Source organism: Microtus oregoni, unplaced genomic scaffold, assembly GCF_018167655.1.
Source record: "Microtus oregoni isolate MIOR12 unplaced genomic scaffold, Mior012 000001F_ref0000356, whole genome shotgun sequence".
NCBI lineage: Eukaryota > Metazoa > Chordata > Mammalia > Rodentia > Cricetidae > Microtus > Microtus oregoni.
This window is the reverse complement of record NW_024543060.1, coordinates 18,248,070-18,271,911: the sequence shown is the minus strand read 5'-3', so window position 1 is coordinate 18,271,911 and position 23,842 is coordinate 18,248,070. Positions and strand designations below refer to the sequence as shown.

General features: G+C 43.1%; 1 protein-coding gene across 1 annotated transcript; it reads left to right on the top strand.

Moving 5' to 3' along the window:
- The first annotated feature begins 213 nt into the window (after positions 1-213).
- Wbp4 (WW domain binding protein 4) lies at positions 214-23,325 on the top strand. Its single transcript, XM_041670625.1, has 10 exons — positions 214-625; positions 1,046-1,118; positions 4,379-4,441; positions 4,527-4,650; positions 8,847-9,026; positions 11,801-11,847; positions 12,440-12,515; positions 14,282-14,472; positions 15,328-15,494; positions 20,069-23,325. Coding segments are annotated over exons 1-10 (1,131 nt in total). The 5' UTR covers positions 214-623; the 3' UTR covers positions 20,277-23,325.
- Positions 23,326-23,842: the final 517 nt, after the last annotated feature.

Genomic DNA, 23,842 nt, shown 5'->3' with positions numbered 1-23,842 from the left:
CGGGGGGTGGGGGTGGGGGAGGGAGGAGCAGCGGGCAAGCCAAGCCACTGGAAAGTTTTGAGGCGAAGCCCCAGCGCCCCGGTGGCGGGTCCGGAACCGGCGGCTGCGCCTTTCTTTCTCAGCCCTCAGGTCCGGGCTGCTCTCCGGTCACGGAGCGAGCGGGCTAGCCGGCAAAGCCGAGGGCGGCGCCGTCTGTGGGAACAGCTGCGCGCGGCGTGGGGGGGGGGTGAGGTGGAGGGGGCGGAGGCCGAGCTCCTCGGCCGCGAGCCAGCTCGAGAGTGGAGGTTCTGGATCCCGGGAGGAGTGAGGACCCGCGGGGGCTGGAGCTCGGCTAGGACACTCGCGGCCCGCAGCTCCGGTCCCGTCGCGCTTTCGTCCCTTCTGGGTGACCTCAACCCCTTTATACCGACCCCACCTCTCAGGCTCTGACAGGACCGCCCCGTGGGGGAGGGGAGGAGGCGGCGACACCGCGCGCGCGGATTGGGCCCTCGCGGCCGCCGTAGTCCGTCGGGGCCGCAGGACGCCGGGTCCGGGGACGCGGAGGCCCGGAGGTCCCGGCTCTCGCCGCCCGCCGAGCAACAGGGAGCGCGGGATCGCGGGCTACGCGCGGAGCCGGCGCGGTCATGTGAGTCGGGTCGGACCTGAGCCGCGCGGCGGCCACGTGCCACCGCCTCCTCCCGCCCCTCCGCTCGCCCCAGGCCGCCGGACCTGCCGGGCCGGTTCTCGGGGAGACGCGGGAGCCCTGGGAGCTGAGGACTCGGGTGCCGCCCCTGCCCGCCGGGGCCCGGGTGGCGCTGTCGCTGCAGATGTCCCCAAAACAAGTGAATTAGCTGAGAAGGGGGCGGGAAAGGGAAATACTTTGCTGGCAGTAACGAGAACTGTGATTATTTTACGGAAAGCGGTTTTACAAGGAATTCAGCTTCACTTAAATAATGAAACTGCTAAGACAAAAGCCAGTCAACACCCTTACGTTCCAAATGTTAAAAAAGTATAACAATTCTCTTTTAATTTTTGGATAAACTTAGAGTTGTTTTTCCTTATTCAGGGCCGACTACTGGAAGTCACAACCAAAGAAGTTCTGTGATTACTGCAAGTGCTGGATAGCAGACAACAGGCCTGTATGAAATTTCTAGTAACATATTCATGTGACATGTTGCTTTTTGATCTAAGAGTTTGCAAGCCACTTTCATGTATACTGCTCCAGATTTTTTTCCAAAACCTAGAAAGATGCCTTTTGTTTGATTCCACTTATGAAAGCTACGGTCCTCTCATCAGTCTAACGTTGATTTCAAGGCCTAATTATTTCTGTGGCCTTTGAAGAAATGGACCGTGAGTAGGTAATCTCATCCATGATTATGGAACTCCTGCCTCTTAAAAAGAATATTTTCCTTTCTCTTTTATGTTTCTTGTTCTCAGAGAAATTTGGGAGAACATCATTGTCCCCCTCATGAAATATAAACACAGCAATAATTTATCCTTGTAAGCTAGCTCCAACTTGGTTTTGTTTTGTTTTCGAGACCGGTTTTCTCTGGGTATCTCTGGCTGTCCTGAAACTCGCTTTGTAGACCAGACTGACCTCGAACTCGCAGAGAACGGCCTGCCTCTGCCTCTCTGAGTGCTGGGATTAAAGGTGTGCGCCACCACCTGACTAATAGCTCCAGCTTTTAAAGCATAAAGCAAAAAGTCAGGTGGCTTTCTTCCCTCTCAGATATGTCATAACAGCACAAGCATACTGTAGTAGAAACTTGGACCCACAGTAAAAAACACCTACAGGTTTTGCAGAGGGCTGGTGTTCAGCTCCCAGCACCACGGGGCAGTTCACAACCACCTGTGACTCCAGTTCCCGGTGTTCCAACAACAGCCTCCTCTGACCTTCCTTGACAGCTGTATTCATGTGGCACTTATGAACTTACACAGTCACACACACCCACAAAATAACTTTTAAAAAGCTACACTGTCTTGCCAGGCAGTAGGGCACATGCTAGCACTAGGAGGCAGAGGCAGGTGGATCTCTGAGCTCCAGGCCAGCCTGGTCTACAGAGCGAGTTCCTGGACAGCCAGAACTACACAGGAAAAGCCTGTCTTGAAAAACAAAATGAAATAAAAACAATAGTGGCGACTGTATTCCCTCAGTAAACACCCCTAAGTTGCCTGGGAGGTCTTTGGCTTTGAGGAGTATTGCACTTCTGTTTTGGTCTTACTGATGATTGCTAAAGAGTGTGCATATTTTATTTGGCATAGTCTAATCCTTACCAGAACTGCCATGAGGTTTTAAAACCATACACCTGGAGGTACCTACGCAGTAACATGAATTTTATGAATTATTGAAAATAAATTATCTTTCCAGAAGTTTGCCTGCATCTCCCTAAATATCTAGTAATTTAGTCTTTAGCTACAGGCAATATTCAGTTTTGAATGGTCCTTTGACATAGTATTCTTTGTACAATATATCACCTGGAGGTAACCTGGTCTAGGAACACTAGATGATTGTTTGCTTTGCAAACTCTAGCTTTAATGGGGAATTCACAAGAGTGTATTAGAATACCTTGGTTAGTGCCTCGTACAGGATTTGATTGACAGCATTTATTTTAAAGCATTTTTCTGGGATTTCTTATTTCTTGCCACCAGACATCTATAATTTATTAATTCCTAAGTAGGTCCCAGTGCTCTCTCAGCCATCCATGTCCCAGCCTTCTGATTACTGTTACTCTTCAAAAGCTCCCCTTTTCCCCGTGTCTGTCGTTTTTATTCAAGACAGTATTTCTCTGTGTAGCTATTGAGCCTGTCCTGGAACTCAGGGCTGTGGAGCAGGCTTGCATTGAACTCAGAGATCTACCTCTGCCTCCTGAGTGCTTAGATTAAAGGCGGGCGCCACCACCGCCCAACCCATATCTATCCTTTTATTTTTTCCATGTGCATGTACTCTAGTCCATCATGTTTACAGATAGCACAGTTTTTGTTTTAACTGAACGGTATATCCTGAAGGTGTCTCCATGTCCTTAGGTAGGGGGCTGTGAGAGCCTTTGCTGTAGTAAAAGCCTGTGGGGATGCATGCAGTTCCTCAGCCAGTCCCCAAAAGATCGAATACAAGATTGTTGCTACAGGGCTGGAGAGATGGCTCAGTGGTCTTAGCACTGCCTGCTCTTCCAAAGGTCGTGAGTTCAATTCCCAGCAACCACATGGTGGCTCACAACCATCTGTAATGAGGTCTGGTGCCCTCTTCTGGCCTGCAGACATACATGCAGACAGAATATTGTGTACATAATAAATAAAAATATTAAAAAAAAAGATTGTTGCTACAAACAGTACTGTGGTGAATAACTTTGTTTATTGCATCATTTTGTGCAATGTGGGGAATTTTTTGAGTTTGTGTGGGTGTGTGTATACGTGTTGGAGTGCATGTTCCTCAGCGTGCAAGTCAAAAGACAATGTTCATGCTGGTCCTGGGGGTTGAGGTGAGTCATCAGGCTTGGTGTCAAGCATCTTTACCCACTAAGCCATCTTACCTGCCCAAACGAGGAATTTTTAAAATATCTATTCTTCTGAATGTTTTAAAGACCAAGTCTTTTTTGGTTTTGGTTTTAGTTTTTTGTTGTTGTTCTTGTTGTTTTGTTTTGGTTTTTTGTTTTGTTTCGCTTTTTGGAGACAGGGTTTCTCTGTAGCTTTGGAACCTATCCTGGAACTAGCTCTTGTAGACCAGGCCGGCCTCGAACTCACTGAGATCCGCCTGCCTCTACTTCCCAAGTGCTGGGATTAAAGGCATGTGCCATCACCACCCAGCAAGACCAAGTCTTTAAAGATATTCTTTATGTCTCTAATACAGCAAAACAGAAAATGAAATTTAGAGGCTTAACCAGTTTTGACATTTTGTGTTGAAAGGTAGTAGGTTTTGTTATTGTTGTTGTGGCTTTTGTTTCTTTGGTAGGGTATTTTGGTTTGGAAAAAAAAATTGTTATTGCTACTTTCTTTTTGTTTTGAGACAGGGTGTTGCTTGAGCAAATAGCTTAAGCTGGGCTGGAACTGGAATGCAGGTTTCTCTTGCTTCAGCCTTCAAAGTACTCGGGTTACAGATACATGCTCTGCTCAGCTGAGACATGCTTCTTTTTGGAAGTTGTTCCCAACACTTTAAGTCCTTATCACACCAATATTGACTGGGTTAATCAGGAGGGTACTTGATACTCTCCCCTGTGAGTGTGGTCATCTTGATCCATCTTAAGAACCAGAGACCATCTACTGGGAGAACATGGCAATCTGCTTAGACCACTAGCACCATTTGATACAAGGCTCGGTTTGCATTAACACTAAACATTCTTTATATTTCAGCCCCATATTTACAGTATTAGTTTACTGTGAATTTAATGATGCTTTTCCTTTCAAGAGTGTTGAATTCCATGAAAGAGGAAAGAATCACAAGGAAAATGTGGCCAAGAGGATCAGTGAGGTAATTTCAGTTGGCTCTTCGTTCATTTGTCTGTGCAAATGTTGATCCCATCTCTCACGTTCACCTTCACGTGTGTCTCTCGTAGATTAAACAGAAAAGCTTGGACAAGGCAAAGGAAGAAGAAAAGGCATCCAAGGAGTTTGCGGCGATGGAGGCAGCTGCCCTGAAGGCATACCAGGAGGACCTGAAACGGCTTGGCTTAGAGTCAGGTAAGACAACAGCAAGACACTTTAAAACTAACGTCCCAGGTCGCGCTGAGGGACCTTTTCATTGCTTCCATATAGGAGTTACGTACTTGAAATGATACTAGTGTTTTAATTGTGTATCATGGTCTTATTTAGAATGTAGACTTTGAAGAGCTTGTGTTTTGTGCTGTTGCTGTTGTGGTTGTTGTTTTGTTGTTGACGTACCATCTCCCAGTATATCCTGGACTAGTCTTGAACTTGTGGGCTTCCTATGTAGGCCTTCTGAAATTAAAAAGCACGAGCCACCATACCTGGCTTGTTTTACTTTTTACAGTATGTATTTACCTATCTGTTTGTGATGATGGAAGTGTAGAGTTTAGAGGACAGCTTGGAAAAGTCGATTCTCTCCTTGCACCATGTGGATCACACTCGGGTCACAAAGCTCAGTGGCAAGGGTCTTAAGGCACTGAGCACTTGCTGGCCCCATGTTTTGCTTTTAATGCTTCATCTTTTGGTACCTTTGTTCATATCGGCTGTGTTACTTTAACGGTTCCCTAGTCCTAGCCTAGCTGAATGATTCGTTTCCAAAACCTTAGGCTTTTTAGATACTCATTGTTATAGGTACTACTCATTTAAAAAATCCACATTATAATTATATATTAACCGACTTTACCTCCGGCAGGCAGATTATTTTGAGGGTTGGTAACGGGTGTTATTGAATGTTTCCATATGGTTGAACTGAGGCTCTAAAGCAGAAAGTTTTTGTGAGCTTTCTTCCATAACAAATTTTATCAGTTACTTTTCTGGTTACAAGACACCTGTCAGGAGCAACTTAGAGGATAAACGTTCAGCTGTGGGCAGTTTCAGAGGTTTGAGTCTACTGAGACTGGGCTGGCACAGTGGTGGGTAAACGAGATGGATGCTGTTTCCCATGATGCAGGCCAGAGCCCTGCAGGTAGATAGAAATGTAGAGAGCGGGTCACCACTGATGTCCCTCCACCAACCAGGCCCCCCTCCTAAAGCTCCACAGCAAGCCGGTTGGCAGTGGCGCACGCCTTTAATCCCAGCACTTGGGAGGCAGAGGCAGGTGGATCTCTATGAGTTCGAGGCCAGCCTGGTCTATAAGAGCTAGTTCCAGGACAGGCTCCAAAGCTACAGAGAAACCCTGTTGGGGGAGGGGGAGATCTACAGTAAGCTGGGAGCCAAGTTCTTAAACCAGATATAGAGTGTGTGTTTGTGTATGTGTGTGTATGTATATATATTGTTGTTTAATGTGTAACCCAGGTTGGCCTTGAACTTGTGATTCCCCTGCCTCCGCCTCCTTCAGCAAATCCTACTGGTGTGCACCACCACAACCAGCTAGAGTAGATCTTGATTGTTGGCCTAGTAGTTCAGGTGGTCAGATAATTTGGTTTTGGATTTTGTGAAGCACTGACTTTATTGCCCTTAACTAGACAGCATGAATGAGGAGTTCCTTATAGGCACATGGGTGACCCTGAAAGAGCGGCATCATCACAGAAGCTTGCCCCATCCTGGGCTCCCCTGCACCATGGAGCCTCTTTTCAGTTAGCCTTTCTTTCCCTTCAGCACCTCCCCAAATCCCTGGTGGAACATGATGGACTAATAGCCTATCCGCGTGTAGTTGACCGTCACCGTGTCAGTTGTCTTCTCAGCAACAAGATGGCGGTGGGTGATCACAATCTCTCCACCTCTTTCCTGAGGGAGGTTTGCTGAGCCTTGCAGGAGGCGGGGCAGAGAAGAGCCCTGTAGAGCATTGGGTTTACATGCTATGTTGTCACTTATTCTCAGTAATTTAGCCAGTTTTGACTCTCTATTAATAACCATGGCCACTGTAAGAAATCGCCTTCCGCAAACGAGGAGAACTGGCACAGTCGTACTGTTGGCCACCTGACTAGCACCTTGTGATACAATACAAGCCATTGCAGAGGGGGCTTCCTGCTCAGTTCCAGCCAAATTTTTCAGCGTGAAGTATACTCTAGTCTCTAATGAAAAGAACTCTTAATTATGGTTTTAAGCAGAATATTGCTTTCATGAAATAAGAATAATTGTCAGTTTAATGTGTTCTAATGTTAGTGTTTAAGGAAAAGAAGGGGCATGTAGTTCCAAAAAGCCATTTATTTATTAATAAATGAGGGTCTCACTGGTTAATTTGAACTAGCCTCAAACAGGTTCCCAATTTCTGGAATTAAAAGCATGCATCATTACACCCAACTGAATATAAAGCATTTTGAGAGGAAAAATTAGTTAGGTATCTTCTGGACAGTTGGAGAAGTGTTAGTTGGAAATTAATCTCACTAATTTAATGTATATATAGATTAAAAGATTCCATTTGAGTGCCATTTTAAGGTTTTTGTTTGTTTGTTTTTGTTTTGTTTTGTTTTTTTTTGGACAGGGTTTCTCTGTGTAACCCTGGCTGTCCTGGAACTCACTCTGTAGACCAGGGTGACCTCAAATTCAGTAGACCAGGCTAGCCTCAAGATCCACCTACCTGGCTTTGCCTCCCACGTGCTGGGATTAAAGGTGTGCACTACCTCACTCAGCACAGATTAATTTTGATTATACATAAACATATCTCCCTGTCCATGATGGGGATGTTGGTTTGTCTCTTTTGATATAGAGTCTCACAGTATAGCTCTGGCTAGCCTGGAGCTCACTTTGTAGCCTAGGCTGGCTGAGATTCCAGATGTGAGCCACTATGCCCCTGTGGCATCCTTCTGGATTATATGTATTGTGTTCTGTGAAAGATCTGCACTCCCACGCATGCCATTCATCACAGCACTCAGGAGATAGAGGCAGGCCGTCTCTGAGCTCGAGGCCAGCCTGGTCTACAGAGCGAGTTCCAAGGCTACACAGAGAAACCCTGTCTCGAAAAAGAGAGAGAGAGAGAAAAGAATGCTGTAGTTTCTTCTGTATGATTCTTTTTGTGTTTGTTTTTCTCTGTAAGTTCATCTTCTGGATAAGAAATCTGATAACAAAGGATGAATGTATTATAGTATAGCTGATGGTAAGCTAACTACAAATGTTAGACTGATTTGCATTTTTTCTAGAAATAAAACGTTTTTAATTGGTACTGGAAGTGTTAGCAATCTTATGAGCAGAAAGCCAGAAAACAGTGTTTTTACGTTCATGTACGTACTGTAGGTGAGAGTGGGATTTCATCATACTTTACAGATTAATCTATAAAAAGAAACTATTATTTGCATTTCTTTGAATATTAGTAAAAGAAAATGTTTATTCTCTGTTAGGATGTTTGATTTTTATTGAGTTATCATTAGAGATATTAACTTGTTTGTTAGTTTTTCCTTTTTTTTTAAATATTTATTTATTTATTATGTATACGATATTCTGTCCGTGTGTATGTCTGCAGGCCAGAAGAGGGCCCCAGACCTCATTAGATGGTTGTGAGCCACCATGTGGTTGCTGGGAATTGAACTCAGGACCTTTGGAAGAGCAGGCAATGCTCTTAACCACTGAGCCATCTCTCCAGCCCCCAGTTTTTTCCTTTTTTTTTTTTGGCATGTATGTTTTTGGTTTTGTTTCTTTTCATTGTATTTTACAAAAAAATTTAATCATGTTGAATTTAACAGTATTTTTTTAGGGTTTTTTTGTTTTGTTTTGTTTTTTGTTTTTAGGTGTTTTGTTTTGTTTTCAGGTAGTTTTGGCCTGGAAGGCTTTTGTTTGGCTGTTTTGTTTTTCCAGACAGGGTTTCTCTGTGTAGCCCTGGCTGTCCTGGAATTCACTCTAGTCCAGGCTGGCCTCAGACCCAGAGATTTGTCTACCTCAGCTTCCCAAGTGCAGGGGTTAAAGGCGTGCACCACTGCCCAGTTTGGCCTAGAATTCATATTGGTGTGAAGCAGTGAGAAGCCAGTGGGAAGTAGCTTAATAGCTTTGCCTTTGTAACTTGTTGTTGGCATGTCCCAGTGGCTAAGAACCCTTGATAACTAAAGATGGTCTTTAACTCCTAAGTCTCCTGCCTCTACCTCTCAAGTACTAGGAGGCATACACCGTCACTTTTATTTGGGGTTTTTTTGAGATAGGGTTTCTCTGTAGCTTTGGAGCCTGTCCTGGAACTAGCTCTTGTAGACCAGGCTGGCCTCGAACTCACAGAGATTAGCCCTCCTTTGCCTCCCAAGTGCTGGGATTAAAGGCATGCGCCACCACCATCCAGCTAAGTTACCCCTTCTTATCTTTTTTTCTAGACATTCCACAGCCAAGTATATCACCAGTGACCAGCACTGTCCAGCCCACCCCTCCATCAAATCAACAGAAAGAGAAGAAAAAGAAAAAGGAAAAGAAAAAGAAAGACTCTTCGAAGGGTAGATGGGTGGAAGGCGTAACGGCTGATGGTCACTGTTACTATTACGACCTCATCACAGGAGGTATGCTGTTAAAGCGTAGAATACTAGAAAATAGAAAAACGGTTTATCTGTTGAGATTTTTATTTAATATTTATTTAATATTGGCATATGTTAAACAGTAAAAAAGTAACTTCCTTTTTCCACAAAGCTTAGAAAGTTATAATTTCAACATTCAGAAGGGTGACCACAAATTAGAGACTAGCCTAGAATACATAGTGGGACCCATGCCAGGTTCGGGTAAAGAAAAGAAAAGAAGCTGTAATAAGAGTACCCTGCTTATTGCAAATCAGTGCCATGGTTAAAGTTTCATAAATTCCTAGCTGAGCTTGGTGCACACCTTTAATCCCAGCACTAAGGATGCAGAGGCAGATGGGTCTCTGTGAGTTCAGGGCCAGCATGGTTACAGAGGAAGTTCCAAGACAGCCAGAGCTGTTGTAGAGAGACCCCGTCTTGAAAAACCTAACCAAAAAAGAAAATCTTTTCAGTTTCTTACAAATTTCCACTTTCTTGATTAACAAATCGGAGCTGTGCAGAAATATAGCACTTCACCTGAAGGTCAGACTTTTCACATCTGTGTCAGTCTGTGTCCTAACCTACACGGGTCTTGGAATAAAATGCCAATAGGAAAGATTTTGTTGTTTTCCCCCATGACACAGGGTTTCTCTGTACAGCTCTGCCTGTCCTAAAACTCACTCTGTAGACCAGACTGGCCTCCAACTCACAGAGATCCACCTCCCCTTGCCTCCCTAGTGCTTGGCTTAAAGGCCAAGCAACCACCACTTGGATGGAAAGGTTTTCTAACTAGGAACTTTGGAAACCAAAAGCTAAATTTTTTTTTTTTTGCATAGCTGTCTTGATTGACTATTTAATTTTCCTCTTTGGGCTGGTGAGGTGATTCAGTGGGTGAGGTATCTGCCTCTAAGCCTGACGACCTGGGTTTAGTCCCCAGAACCCACATGGTAGAAAGAGAGAGCAATCTCCCACAAATCGTCCTTTGAGAATTTTCCTTCATATTAGTGTTTTGGGTTTTTTTTTTTTTTTTTGGTTTTTTGAGACAGGGTTTCTCTGTGGCTTTGGAGCCTGTCCTGGAACTAGCTCTTGTAGACCAGGCTGGTCTCGAACTCACAGAGATCCACCTGCCTCTGCCTCCCGAGTGCTGGGATTAAAGGCGTGCGCCACCACCGCCCGGCTGATCATATTAATGTTAAATACCAGTTTCAGTAAAGTATATGAGTTTTTCAATAAGAATATTAAAAACATTTTTTTGTATTCTCTTAAAACTTAATACATTTTTAAATATCCCATGAATATTCTGGGGCAAAGAAATTGATTTATATTATCCTCCAGAAATACATAATTTATGGAAGAAATAAGTAAATTTTTTTATTGTAGTTCAACAGCAGATCAATCAGAAATAGACACGGGGTGGGAAGGGTGTTGGTTTTTCAGATTGACTTTGAAGCTATTTTTCGTTTCGGTCTTTCTATGCTACCTTTCTTCACCATCTTATTATATGTATTCTTATTCTCTATTCTTCATTTCTCACCCTCTATTTACCCAAGACAACAGAAAGCCATCCCTTTCCTTCAAAACCTACCAAGCCAACTATTTCTACATGGGACGTGAGACACAAAGAACTAACTGATTCTTACTACTGATATACTAGCTCAGATGTGAAAGTGAGGGACGGAAAAGGCCCTCAAAAGACCGTCTTGCTGTGTGAGCCTGGCTGGACACTCACGGAGATCCGCCTACCTCTGCCTCCCCAGTGCTGCCGTTAAAAGTGTGTGCCACAAGCTGGGCGGTGGTGGCGCATGCCTTTAATCCCAGCACTGGGGAGGCAGAGACAGGTGAATCTCTGTGAGTTCAAGGCCAGCCTGATCTACAGAGTGAGTTCGAGGACAGGCTCCAAAGCTACAGAGAAATCCTATCTCGAAAAACCAAGTAAAAAGAAAGGATGTGCCACCACACCTGGGAAATTGTGTGTTTTAAGGACTTACACAAGGTTTGCCTGGCCTCAAACTCACAGCAGTGCTCGACTCAGCGTTTCAAATGTATCACTATTCACGTAGACTCCATTTTTAGGTGAATAGGTGTCTTACTTTTGTGTTGCTGTGACAAGCACCATGACCAAAGCAATTTATAAAAGAAAGCATTTATTTGGGCTCACATCTCAGGTTAAAAGTCCATAACCATCATGGCCAGGAGCATGGCAACAGGCAGGCATGTGTTGGAGCAGTAACTGAGAGCTTACATCTCATCCACAGCCAGGAGGCAGAGAGAGTGAGCAAACTGGGAATGGTGTAGGCTTTGGAGACCTCAAAGTCTCCACCCCAGCAACACATCTCCAAGAGGGCCACACTTCTAATCCCTCCCAAATAGTTTCACCAGCTGGCGACCAAGTGTTCAAATATATGAGCCTCTGGGCCATTCTCATGTAAACCACAATAACAAGGCGTCTCACAGAAGAAGTAAGCACATAAAAATGGTAAGAAAGAAAGAAAGAAAGAAAGAAAGGAAGAACCTCTAAGAAAAGTTCTACCAGGCCCTAGTAATTACTGTGGGAGTTTCAGTAACTCTTGACCATGCTGCCATTTCTAAGTTATGTAGCATTCACAAGTATTCTGTGCAGTACCACTAAGGATATATGTTGTTTCTTTCATTTTTTTTCAGTAATAAACTATTTTGTAGTGTTTCATACATAATAAGGACTTTTGTGGATTTTTACCTAATTAGATTTTGGGGAATTGTTTTATTTTAAAGCAAAATTGTTTTAAAATGTATTTTGTTTTAAGCATCTCAGTGGGAGAAGCCAGAAGGATTTCAAGGGAACCTAAAAAAGGTAATTATAACATATTTATGCTGTCTTTGCTTTATTCTCTCAAGTGATTGGGTTCTGGAGTCGGCAAGTTGGGTTGGGTGGCTGATTGGCTTTGTGGTGCTGGGGATTAGTCCTAGGCCTTGTGAATGGCCACATGTTACCCCTGAGCCAACAAGCCCTGGCTGCTGTGGCTTTTTGTAGAATTTTGGTAAACAAATTTATTTCCAAATAAGCAGGTTCTCTTCAACCCCCCAGCTTGGCTTCTTTCTTCCTGTAATCCTTGTGTTAGAAGGCTGAGTAGAGCTGGAACAGGTATATCTGTACACACACACATACATACACAACCATACAGGATAAATGATTAGTCAATTTGCAGTTGCTTCTTGTTTACATGTCTGTCCAACTGGACAGAATTCCTGGCTTTGAGAGAGGAGACACTTTTTGTTTGAAGTTAGTAGTGGCTAGAAAAAACCAGGCTGCGTTGCCATGATCTTTATCATCACTCTTTACTCCAGGTGCCAGGTGGAAAAGACAGGATAGCACATTTGCCTTCGTTAGTCAGTAGATAGCGACTGTCATTGTTCTCACTGTGTTGTTTTTTCCCTCCTATTAGACAGCAGCAAAGGCCATTTGGGTAGAAGGTTTAAGTGAAGATGGTTACACCTATTATTATAATACAGAAACAGGAGGTGAGTATTACCTTTGACTTTTTTTGTTTTGTTTTGTTTGGTTGGTTGGTTTTTGGAGACAGGGTTTCTCTGTAGCTTTTGGAGCCTGTCCTGGAGCTAGCTATTGTAGACCAGGCTGACCTCGAACTCACAGAGATCCACCTGCCTCTATCTTTGATTATTTTAACTTAAAATTGTACCCAAAACTGCATATGAGCTATTCTGTACCAAGTACATATATATGTATTGCTATGTATGTATTAATATATACTGTGCATCAATGTTTTTCCTCTTTTTTTTTTTTAAATGAATTTATGCTCACTATATGTGAGCCTGGTACCCAAGGAAGCCAGAAGAAGGCATCAGATCCCCTGGAACTGGAGTTACGGGTGATTTTGAGTTACCATGTGGGTGCTGGAATTGAACCCTGATCCTCCCTGAGAGCAACAAAAATTAACTGTTGAACTGGGTAGTGGTGGCGGCGCATTCCTTTAATTCCAGCACTCAGAAGGCAGAGGCAGGTGTATGAGTAGGAGGCCAGCCTAGTCTACAAAGCAAGTTCCAGGATAGCCAGGGTTCTTACACAGAGAAACCCTATCTCAAAACAAACAAAAGGCATTTGCAAGTTAAAAAAAAAATCAACTCTCTAAAATTGCTGAGTCTCATGATTGATTTAATAATTTTCCTTCTAAGTACCTATAGTTATCCCCTAGTTTGACTTTTGTCGTGGTGAGGATGAAACTTGAGAGCCAGTGCATGCTAGCATGTGCCCTCTTATTGACCTACACCTAGGCCTTCACCATTTTCATTTAGGAAAACAAAACTGAGCCAGCGGTGGTGGCGCAGGCCTTTCATCCCAGCACCTAGGAGGCAGAGGCAGGTGGATCTCTGTGAGTTCGAGGTCTGCCTGGTCTGCAAAGTGAGTTCTAGGACAGCCAGAACTGTTACACAAAGAAACCCTGTCTTGAAATACAAAACAAAAACAAAAGCCTTGTGTTAGAGATGTTGTTTAATGGGTAGAGTGTTTGCAGAGTCCTGGATTTAACCTATAGTATTACAAATTCAGGTATGGGTATTAGGAAGGTGACCTGTTAGGTAAAGATCTTGCTGTGCAAGTGTGAGGGCCTAGACCCATATAGCAAGGTGTAAGGTGTGGATGCAAGCACCTGTAACCCTAACGCTGGGGAAACAAACGAGCAAATCCCAGGGCTTGTTGTGTGGAGGTAGAGCAGGCAGACCTTGAACTCACGGAAATCCTTCTGCCTCTGTCTCCTCGTCTCCTTCACTCTTAAAATCGTCTCAGTTGGGTAACAAATTGTATAGTTCCTCTCCTTTTCATTTAACTAGACGTAGAGACGAGACTGTTAGAGACTTGGCTGGCTCTAAAACCGTGGTCAGCCAGTTGAGACCCCTTTACGGTGACAGTAGTGTGTATTCATCTCTTCACTCTGCTGTGGGGGCTCCAGAAAATCCTACCATAAGTTTCAAAAAATACTCTGGAAAGTCATTTTCAGTTTGTTTCTTGAAATTGTTTTCAGGTAACTGAAGATGTTTAAGACATATCACCCACTTCCCCAGTTCCTTCCCATTGGAGTTAGGGTTTATGAGTTTAGTAAGTGCAGGTTTGTCCTATGTTTCTGAGTGATAGAAAAAAAATGAGAGGTTTTTGAGCACTTCATAAAGTGTGTGTGTGTATAATGCGGTATTATTTAGTAATTGTACATGATAAAGTTATATTGCTAAGTATTGCTAAATAAGTAATACCATTATTAAAATGTGTTGATCAGAATCCAGGTGGGAAAAGCCTGATGACTTCATTCCCCACACTGGAGATGGGCCTTCGAGTAAGGACAGTGAAAAGTCACCTGACACCCCGGAAGAGTCCAAATCCTCAGATTCCCACAGTGACTCTGACGGCGAACAGAAGAAGGCCGGGGAGGCTGCTGCAGACACGAAGAAACTAGTCATCAAGTTCAAGGTAAAATCCAAGAGGATCTGTTAAGAAAAATCATGCCCGGGGATGTGGTTGTATGTACATTCGATCCCAGCACTTGGGAAGCAGAGGCAGGCAGCTCTCTTGAGTTTGAGGCCAGCTGATCTACATAGGGAATTCCAGGTCAGCCACACAACACAGTGAGGCCCTGTCTAGAAAAAAGGAGTGAGAAAATCATGTTGCTTATCATGTGGCATGTTCTGGTGATCTCAGTTCTTGGGAAGCTAAGATGGGATATTAGAATAGAAGTTCAGGACCAGCAAGGGCTACATACAGGATGAGCCCCATGTAGAATACAGAAGAAATTCCAAGCAAGCTCCCCATGGATGGTAGTTTACAGATGCCGAAAACCTAGTACGTGGATGGTGTACACACCAGAGTGGGAAGTCTTTCCCACAGTGAAGATAGGTGTCTTTTATGGGGGCTGCTTCTGCCCCAAGGGGGAGTTAGTCTATTCCAACCACCACTTAAACACCTGAGACAGTTTCTCTGTGCAGCACTGGCTGTCCTAGCGTTTGCTCTGTAGATCAGTCTGACCTCAAACTCACAAATATTTTCCTGCCTCTACCTTCACAGTCTGGTAAAAAGCATGCACCACCACTGCCTTTATGTACCATCATGGTACATGTTTTAAAAGTATCATTAAACATATGCATTAAAATTTCAGATAGTGGAAACCCTGATCAAGTTCTTCCGTGCACATTTATTGTTATGTGAAAACTTAAAACCATTAATGAATGACTGTTATTCTTAAGAAAACCTTTTAAGGAAATTTGGGGATTGTCTATAGCAGTTCTGCTGGAAGTGTGTTGTTTATTTTTATTGGCCTTTGCATTTCAGGAAAAAAATAAAAGTACTGAAAAAAGAACTGACCCAGAAATACAAAAAGAAAAAAGTACCCCAAAACAGAATCCATCAAATACAAGTGAAGAAAAGCCTAAAACGCTTAAGAAATCAACGAACCCTTATGGGGAATGGCAAGAAATTAAACAAGAGAGTGAGTCTCAGTAAGTACCTGGGAGGTCATCCCCTGCTGTGCCCGAGCACCTCAAGTATGCTGTGCTCCTTAGAATTGTAGCTCTCTTTGCATTTCTAGAATAGTTTGTTTTAACAGATGAAACAGCAGTTGTTTTAAAGCAAGGGAGTGATTGTCCTACCAAAGCCTGACCACATTCACACACTCATCATTTTTATCACAAAAACAAATACTTGCAGTAAATACTTTGCAAAATACTTTAGCTATAGAATGTGTTTGAAGGCAAAGCTTTTGTCCTCTTATTCTCTTGAAATGTCTCGCTATACTTCTAAGTTTGTTTGTGTTTTTTTTAAATATATTTAACTTTATTTTATGTGCATTGGCATCAGATCCTCTGGAACTGGAGTTACAGACAGTCGTGAGCTGCCCTGTGGGTTCTGGGAATTGAACCTGGGTCCTTTGGAAGAGCAGCCGGTGCTCTTAACTATGGAGCCATCTCTCCAGTCCCAAAGTTTTTTATGTGGGTGTGGATTTTGTTCTGGTTGGTTTGTTTTTTGAGTCTTACTCAGCCTCAGACTAGCCTTGAACTCCTTATCTGGCCCCACCTCATGGGTTCCAGTATTAACAGGTGTGCGCCACCATAGCTGACACTTCCAAATCTTTTTTTTTTTAAATATTTATTTATTTATTATGTATACAATATTCTGTTTGCGTGTATGTCTCCAGGCCAGAAGAGGGCACCAGACCTCATTACAGATGGTTGTAAAACACCATGTGGTTGCTGGGAATTGAACTCAGGACCTTTGGAAGAGCAGGCAGTGCTCTTAACCTCTGAGCCATCTCTCCAGCCCCCACTTCCAAATCTTTAAACTCATATTGAAGGCAGAAGAGTTTGTCAACAGTTTAGCATAATTGTGCTAAAGATGATACCTGATTAATGGTCCTGGCTTAACTGCTCAAATGAGTTTTCTTTTTAGAGGCATTTATTTTACCAGGTAAATAAAATCACTCCCAGGCATTTTAGTATTTCTTTAATAAGAATTTTTATTTTTTAAAGATCTATTTATTTGTTATGTATACAACATTCTGCCTCCTTGTATGCCTGCATACCAGAGGAGGGCGCCAGATCTCATTACAGATGGTTGTGAGCCACCATGTGGTTGCTGGGAATTGAACTCAGGACTTCTGGAAGAGCAGCCGTGCTCTTAACCACTGAGCCATCTCTCCAGCCCCATTTTAGTATTTTTTTAACCCTTAAAAGGAATCTTCCGCCAGGTGGTGGTACACGCCTTTGTCTTTCATCCCAGCACTTGGGAGGCAGAGTCAGGAGGATCTCTGTGAGTTTGAGGCCAGCCTGGTCTACAAGAGCTAGTTCCAAGACAGACTCCAAAGCTACAGAGAAAAACAACAATAGAAACCTTCCAGGTGAAGTAGGAAAGGTGTATGGGTAAAGCAGATATTCTTTAAAACACTACTTTGAAGGATAGTGTAGAATGAATCCTTTTTATGCACTTTCATAGTGAATTTTTTTTTTTTTTTTTTTTTTTTTTTTTTTTGGTTTTTCGAGACAGGGTTTCTCTGTGGTTTTGGAGCCTGTCCTGGAACTAGCTCTTGTAGACCAGGCTGGTCTCGAACTCACAGAGATCCGCTTGCCTCTGCCTCCCAAGTGCTGGGATTAAAGGCGTGCGCCACCACCGCCCGGCTTCATAGTGAATTATTAATTATTAAAATTCTTGGCCGAGGGTGGGTTGCACACTGATGGCACCACCACGTGGGAGACAGAGGCAGGATTTGCTTCAAAAGCATGGACTACAGAGTGAATCTTAACTCAAAGCTACCAGAACCCAAACTATACCCTGCTTTTTAATGAAAAGGCTGTACTTCTTTCATAGTGAAATAATGGAAGTATTGAGCAACTCTGTATACCAGACTTTATCCCCAGCTATAACATTGGTGCCTCTCCCTGGAAGTTACTGGAGCATTCGGCCAGTCCATTACTATCTTCAGTTCTTGTCACTTAAAACAGGAAGATGGTTTTTTACCCACTTATGTGTGAGAAAGGATTGGGTGATATATAAGCAAGGAAAAGAGACTGGGAGGAGAGGTTACAGCAGGAGGTTGGCGGGGGTGGGGGGCAGAGAATGAGGGAATGAGGAAAGGAGAGTCTGCTGAAGCACTTCATTCAGATACCTTATAAGTTGAGGTAACATTTTTTAATTAAAAAGTAGGAAAATTGTCCTCTGTCATCATCTCCTATTTCAAAATTGATGTATCTTTCTAATGCTGGTTAAATTTCAGGCTAGCTAGACTGTACAAGCTTTCTTCTCAGACTGTTTTTGGACTGCCCGCCTGTAAATAATGACCTGGAGACTTGGCCTTAGCTTGGGCTTTTTTCCCAACTAGCTCTAATAACTTAATTAACCTGTATTTTTTTAATCTGCATTCTGCCACATTTCTCGATTACCTCCTCTTAGTATGGCACATCTGACTTGCTCAGAATCTCCTGGTGAAATTGGGCACCTAGATTCCCCCTTCTAAAATATCTCTCTCTCTCCTGCCTAGCTATTGGCCATTTACCTCTTTTTTAAACCAATCAAGAGGTGCCTTAGGCAAAGACACCTTTACAGTATAAAAAAATTCCACAACCTAGGCAGCTTAGTATGTAATAGATTGTTTCCAACTTTATAAGTAGATTAACCTAGTTTCTTTTTTTCTGTATTTACTTATTTAGATTTTTCAAGACAGTGTTTCTTTGTGTAGCCTTTGCTGACCTGGAACTTTCTCTGTAGATCAGACTGTCCTCAAACTCTGTAACATCGTCTAAATTGAATTAAATTTAAACTTAAAAAGAGCTAAAACAGTCCTGGTTAACTTTTGTCATGGACCAGTTCTTACTCCCAAGCTCATCACTAGTAATTCCTGATGAACATGGCCTGAACTGAGTGGTTTCTGAAGGGAAAGGCTAATAGAGCAAATGCTGATGGAGAGGAGGCTTCTACAGAGAATCTGCTCTGTGTCAGTGTTGATACAGAGCATCAGCCAGAGTACCTGCTCCAGCTGCCTCCTGCAGGGTCTGCTGTACAGAAGACAGCGAGGACAGCCATCAGAGAATAGAAGTTAAAGCTTTTATTTATCATTAACTTGTTATGGGTGCTTATTGCTCTTGGAGAGGACTTGGGTTTGGTTCCCAGCATCCTCATGATAACTAATAACCATCTGTAACTCTGGTTCCAGAAGATCTGATACCTCCTGGCCTCTGTGGACACTTCACACATGCCGTATGCAGACATACCTGCAAGCAAAATATCTATCACACATAAAATAAGAATAAAATCTAAAGGGGGCTCTGAGAAGCATGTTTTCAAAAAATTGGATTCTTCATCTCCCGTCTCTGATTTTCTATTTGCCTGATTTATTCTCTAGCTACTGAATTCTGCTCTCCAAAAAGGATATTTGGTCCCCGGCAGACTTTATAGTCTCAGCCACTGAATATGATGATCTTTCTGCTCTGTGTTCAGAACTCTCATGGGTGGATTTGATGAGCTAGCTCTTTCATAGACTAGTTCACTATCTAGAACAGTGATTCTCAATATGTGGGTCGCAAATCCTTGGGCGTCGAATGACCTTTCACAAGGGTCTCCTAAAGCCATTGGAAAACACAGATATTTATATCAAGATTCATAACAGTAGCAAAAATTACAGTTAGGAAGTAGCAGTGAAAATAGTTTTTTTTTTTTAAAGATTTATTTATTTATTATGTGTACAGTATTCTCAGTATTCTGTCTGCATGTATGCCTGCGGCCAGAAGAGGGCACCAGACCTCATTACAGATGGCTGTGAGCCACCATGTGGTTGCTGGGAATCAAACTCGGGACCTTTGAAAGAGCAGGCAGTGCTCTTAACCACTGAGCCATCTCTCCAGCCCTGAAAATAGTTTTATGATTTGGGGGGGGTGAGGTCACCACAGCATGAGGAAGTGTATTAAACGGTCACAGCGGTTGAGAACCACTGATCTAGGGGATAGGGTGCTGATTTCTGATCTAGCCAGATTGTTTTTTACTGACCATGTGGATAGTCGAAGGGCTATTTCTCAATATAAAAACATGCTAGCAAGTAATTCATTGAGTCTACCATAACAGGAGATTAAGGTTCCATTCTTTTCCATCTTGTGTTATGTGAACCTTCAGAATCTCTGTGTTTATACTGCATAGCGTATATATGAGTGGAGTGTTTTCTAAGATGCTGTATCCTTTGTGCACAGAAACAGAACAGATGAGCCCTGTCCTAGCCCATGTCAGTCAGAGTTCAGTGTGTTGAGACTAAATCAGTATTTTAAATCACCTGGAGCTAAGCAGTGCTCCTAACCCAGGCCAGAGGCTCAGGAACTCAAGGTCACCCACATGGACATTAGAAGTACAGGGTTAGACAGGACTACCTGAGACCCTGTCTCAGAAAAGCCAGAGCAGGAGCAGCATAGTGTTCCTGATGACCAGCCTCGGATCCCCTCTTGTTACGGTTGGCTTGTGGTGCTTCACTGGCTCATGGTTTCTATGCAGATATTTACCTAATCTGTCAGGTTATAGTTTAGATTTCTTTCTGTTCCAGGGAAGAGGTCGATTTGGAACTTCCAAGCACTGAAAACGAATATCTGTCAACTTCAGAAGCTGCTGCTGGAGAAATCAAAGTGGTATTTAAAGAAAAAACGGTCTCTTCTCTGGGAGTTGCAGCAGATGGGGTGGCTCCAGTCTTCAAAAAGAGAAGAATTGAAAATGGGAGATGTCGGAATTTAAGACAGCGCGGTGACGATGAGTGAGTGACTGGACAAAGGAGACGGCCCTTTCCGAGCCTCTCTGTGCTTTGCGTACTATAGTGCTGCAGTTTACATTTCTGCTAAATGTATTTTATGTGACTCAGAATAAACCTTTTTTCATGTGAAATTTATTTTTGTTCCTTAAGTGGAAGCCTACCACATTGCATTGTAATACAGTGTATTATGTTCAATGTCTAAAATTGCTAATTATATGATAATTTAAGATGCTATGTATCTGTTATTTAAAATGTGGGGAAGACCCTAGCTCTGTCCTTACTCATATTAGCATACCTTGTCCTGCATTGAAAATGCATTATTTCCACACACTGAAATTAACCTGTTACCTGGGAAATAAGAATCAAACACAGACGTGCACAGCCCCATGGCAGTCTGGTTTTATGGTCCTTTCTGAAGCCTGGATGTAGTATGCATAGCAACTTGTTTTACTCAGTTTAAGACCAAAGACCAGAAGCAGGAGCCTCTTGGGTACTAAAGAGCAGAGTGACGGCTGGACCAGGGGTCAGCTTATAGCAGCAAAGTGTGAAAAGGGTTAACTTGGAGCCAAGCATCAGGGAACTAGAGATGGAAATGCAGCTTCTGCCTTGACATTCTAGAACAGTCCTTTCCCAGTCAGGCCAACTTTTCATAGCCCTGGGTCCATTGGAAGGTTTACCTAAGGTAATGTAAACAAAAGGCTTGAACTAAAATAGACTTTGTGGTCCACTTAGATGGTTGCCATTTTGTGGCTGCATTTCTTAGTAGAAGTTTCATACTCTATTTGAAGTACTTTCCTTTATTATTTTTGCATATTTTTAATTATATTTAGCTGTACAGTATGTAACTTTTGATAGAAAATATTTGTCTTTGTTAGTATACATGTAAGAATAGCTTATTAAAACCATAAATTAAATATTGGGATCCTTTTTTCTAACATGAATCAAAGCTTGTCATTGGCAAAAAAATATTTAGAGATTAATCTTTGCAATTATTCAGGCCTAAACTTTATATTTCGAAGCATTTTACAGTTTATTTTGTGAAGAGTCTTGCTGTATTGCCTAGGCTGACCTCAAATCCAGATTCTTAGGTCTAAGATTACTCAGGAGTTCTGAAATTAACAGGTATACCATCACACCTGAGTGTTTGATAGTTGAGGTTTTTTGTTGTTTCCAAGACAGGGATTTTCTCTGTTGCTTTGGGGCCTGTCATGAATGGAACTAGCTCTTGTAGTTGAGGTTTTATTGTTCTTTGACTGGGGTGGTCAAGGGTTTTTGATTCAGGGTCTCCCTGTATACCCTAGGCTGCCTTCAAACTCGTAGTTAACATTTTACCTAAACCTTAGTGGCCTTAGTGCTGGGATTACAGGCATGAGCCAACAGACCCCTCTGGTTTACTGGGTTTTGGGGGTTGGGTTTTGGGGTTTTATTTTTGTTTGATGTGTTTTTTGAGACCCTCCTGTCTCCCAGGCTAGCCTGGAACTCCCTAGGTAGATTGGCCGAAGATGACTGTTTGAACTTACGGTCCTCCTGTTTTCTGCTACCCCAGAGCTGGGATTGTAATTGTATGCTACCCCTCCTGGTTTATATGGTGCTGGATTGTGTTGGTCAAGCACCAACTGAGCCATATTCTACCGTGTTTTTAAATTTCAATAGGTCATTTGTCATGTAGCCGAGGAGTATGTATCATTAGTCCTTGGCACTTCTCAACTGGAAAAGACCAAAAGTGGAGTGTATTTATGCTTTAGTCACGCTTGGCTCCTGGAAAACGCAGTATCGAAGACCTTTGTTAAATTTGTTTGTATTTGTTTCTTCTGAGACAGGGTCTCACAGTGTATCCCTGGCAGGCCTGGACTATGTGGATCTGCCTGGCACTCACAGTGAACCTACTTAACTCTGCCTCTCAAGTGTTAGGATTAAAGATATTTACCACAGACCTGGTCCCCCAGGTTGTTTTGAGGGGTAATGGAATTAGTGTATGCATAAGGCACTTGGGGAATGCCTGTAGTAGCTCAAACTCATCTACTGTTAATACTTAGAGTATATACAGATGGACACAAAGTAAAAATAAAAATAAACAAGGACCAAGTTCCTACCCACCTACACGACTTAGTCCTTTTTCCTTGTCCCGCCTCTCTCATTGAGTCCCAACGTCCATATGTAGTCATGCTGAGTGTGCCTGCTTCACTTCACAACAGCAATTAAAGCTACTGGCTTTTAGTCCTCAAAATAGCTTAAATTCCCCGGGTAATGGTAATGATGGCTATACAGTGTGGCTGGACTAGCTGGGGACATGGTTTAGTCATTGAGTGCTTGCCTACCATTCCTAACACCCTAAGTCAGTCTCCAGTACATACACATGCACACACACATGCGGAGTATCTAGTGATACTCCACTGTAAATACGGGCTAGAGAAATTCCTCAGGACTCCTCAGGAAAACCTTAGTTCACATCCAGAGCTTCCCCCGTTTTTAAAATAGCTTTTATTTTATGGGCATTGGCGTTTTGCCTGGTCTGTGTGGGAGTGTCAGATCCTGAGTTACAATGTAAGCTGCCATGTGGGTGCTGGGAATTGAACTCAGGTGCTCTGGAAGAGCAGTCAGTGCTCTTAACCGCTGAGCCATCTCTCCAACTCCAGAACCCCCTTTGTAAAATGTCAGCTATAGCGAGGCCGTGGTGGCATGTGACTTTAATCCCAGCACTTGGGAGTCAGATCCAAGTTCAAGACCAGAGAAGTCTGTAGAACAAGCTCCAGGACAGCCAGGGCTATACAGAGAAACGCTGTCTTGAGAAACCAAGCTAGCTAGGGTGCCTCCCTCTTTATACACATTTTCTCACCATCCTATCTATTGAGTGCTTTTTTTATTTTACCTTTTTAATTTTTAAAATTTTGTGTGCAAGTCTGTTTACCAAATCCTTGTGGTTCCAAGAGGGTGTTGGATTCCCTGAAGCTAGAGTTAGAGGCAGTTATAAGCTGCCCAGTGTGGGTGCCGAAAACCTAAACTAGGGTCCCTTAGAAGAACTGCAAGCTGTTTTAACCACTGAGACATTTCCCAAGCCCCTCGAGTATTTTGTTTTAATAAAGGAAAGTTTTATTTTGCTCGAAGGATGGAGTATGTGTCTGTCACAGCATTTATATCCAAGTTCTCTCCTTCCCCCGTGTGGGTTCCATATCAAACTCAGACTGAGAACAACTCAGGTCATGAGGTTTGACGGCAAGCACCTTCAACACTGGGCCGTCTCACCTGCCCCCCGTTGAGTACATTTTCTTTTTAAATTGGGGAGAGGGGAGACATGCCATACACTTTCAAACAAACCAGGAGCCATGATAACCAATATCCCCTTCAAGGACCTAGACCACTTCCATGAGGGCCCACCTCTCTTTTTTAAGTGTTTGTGTGTTCTCTGTGTGTTCTCCGTGTGTGTGTGTGTGTACATGCATGTATTTGAGAGTAAGCTCACACATGCCATAACACACATGAAGGTCAGAGGACAAGCTGTGCATTGAGCTTGTCTCCCGTCTCGTGTTTCGTGTTTACCACTGTATATACCAGGCTAACTGGCCCCTAAGCTTC

Bases quoted from the DNA above. Each gene is read 5' to 3' on its own strand.
- Wbp4 (XM_041670625.1), top strand. The intron at 14,473-15,327 runs GTAAAATCCAAG...TTTGCATTTCAG, and splicing joins AACTAGTCATCAAGTTCAAG to GAAAAAAATAAAAGTACTGA. The intron at 15,495-20,068 runs GTAAGTACCTGG...TTTCTGTTCCAG, and splicing joins AAACAAGAGAGTGAGTCTCA to GGAAGAGGTCGATTTGGAAC.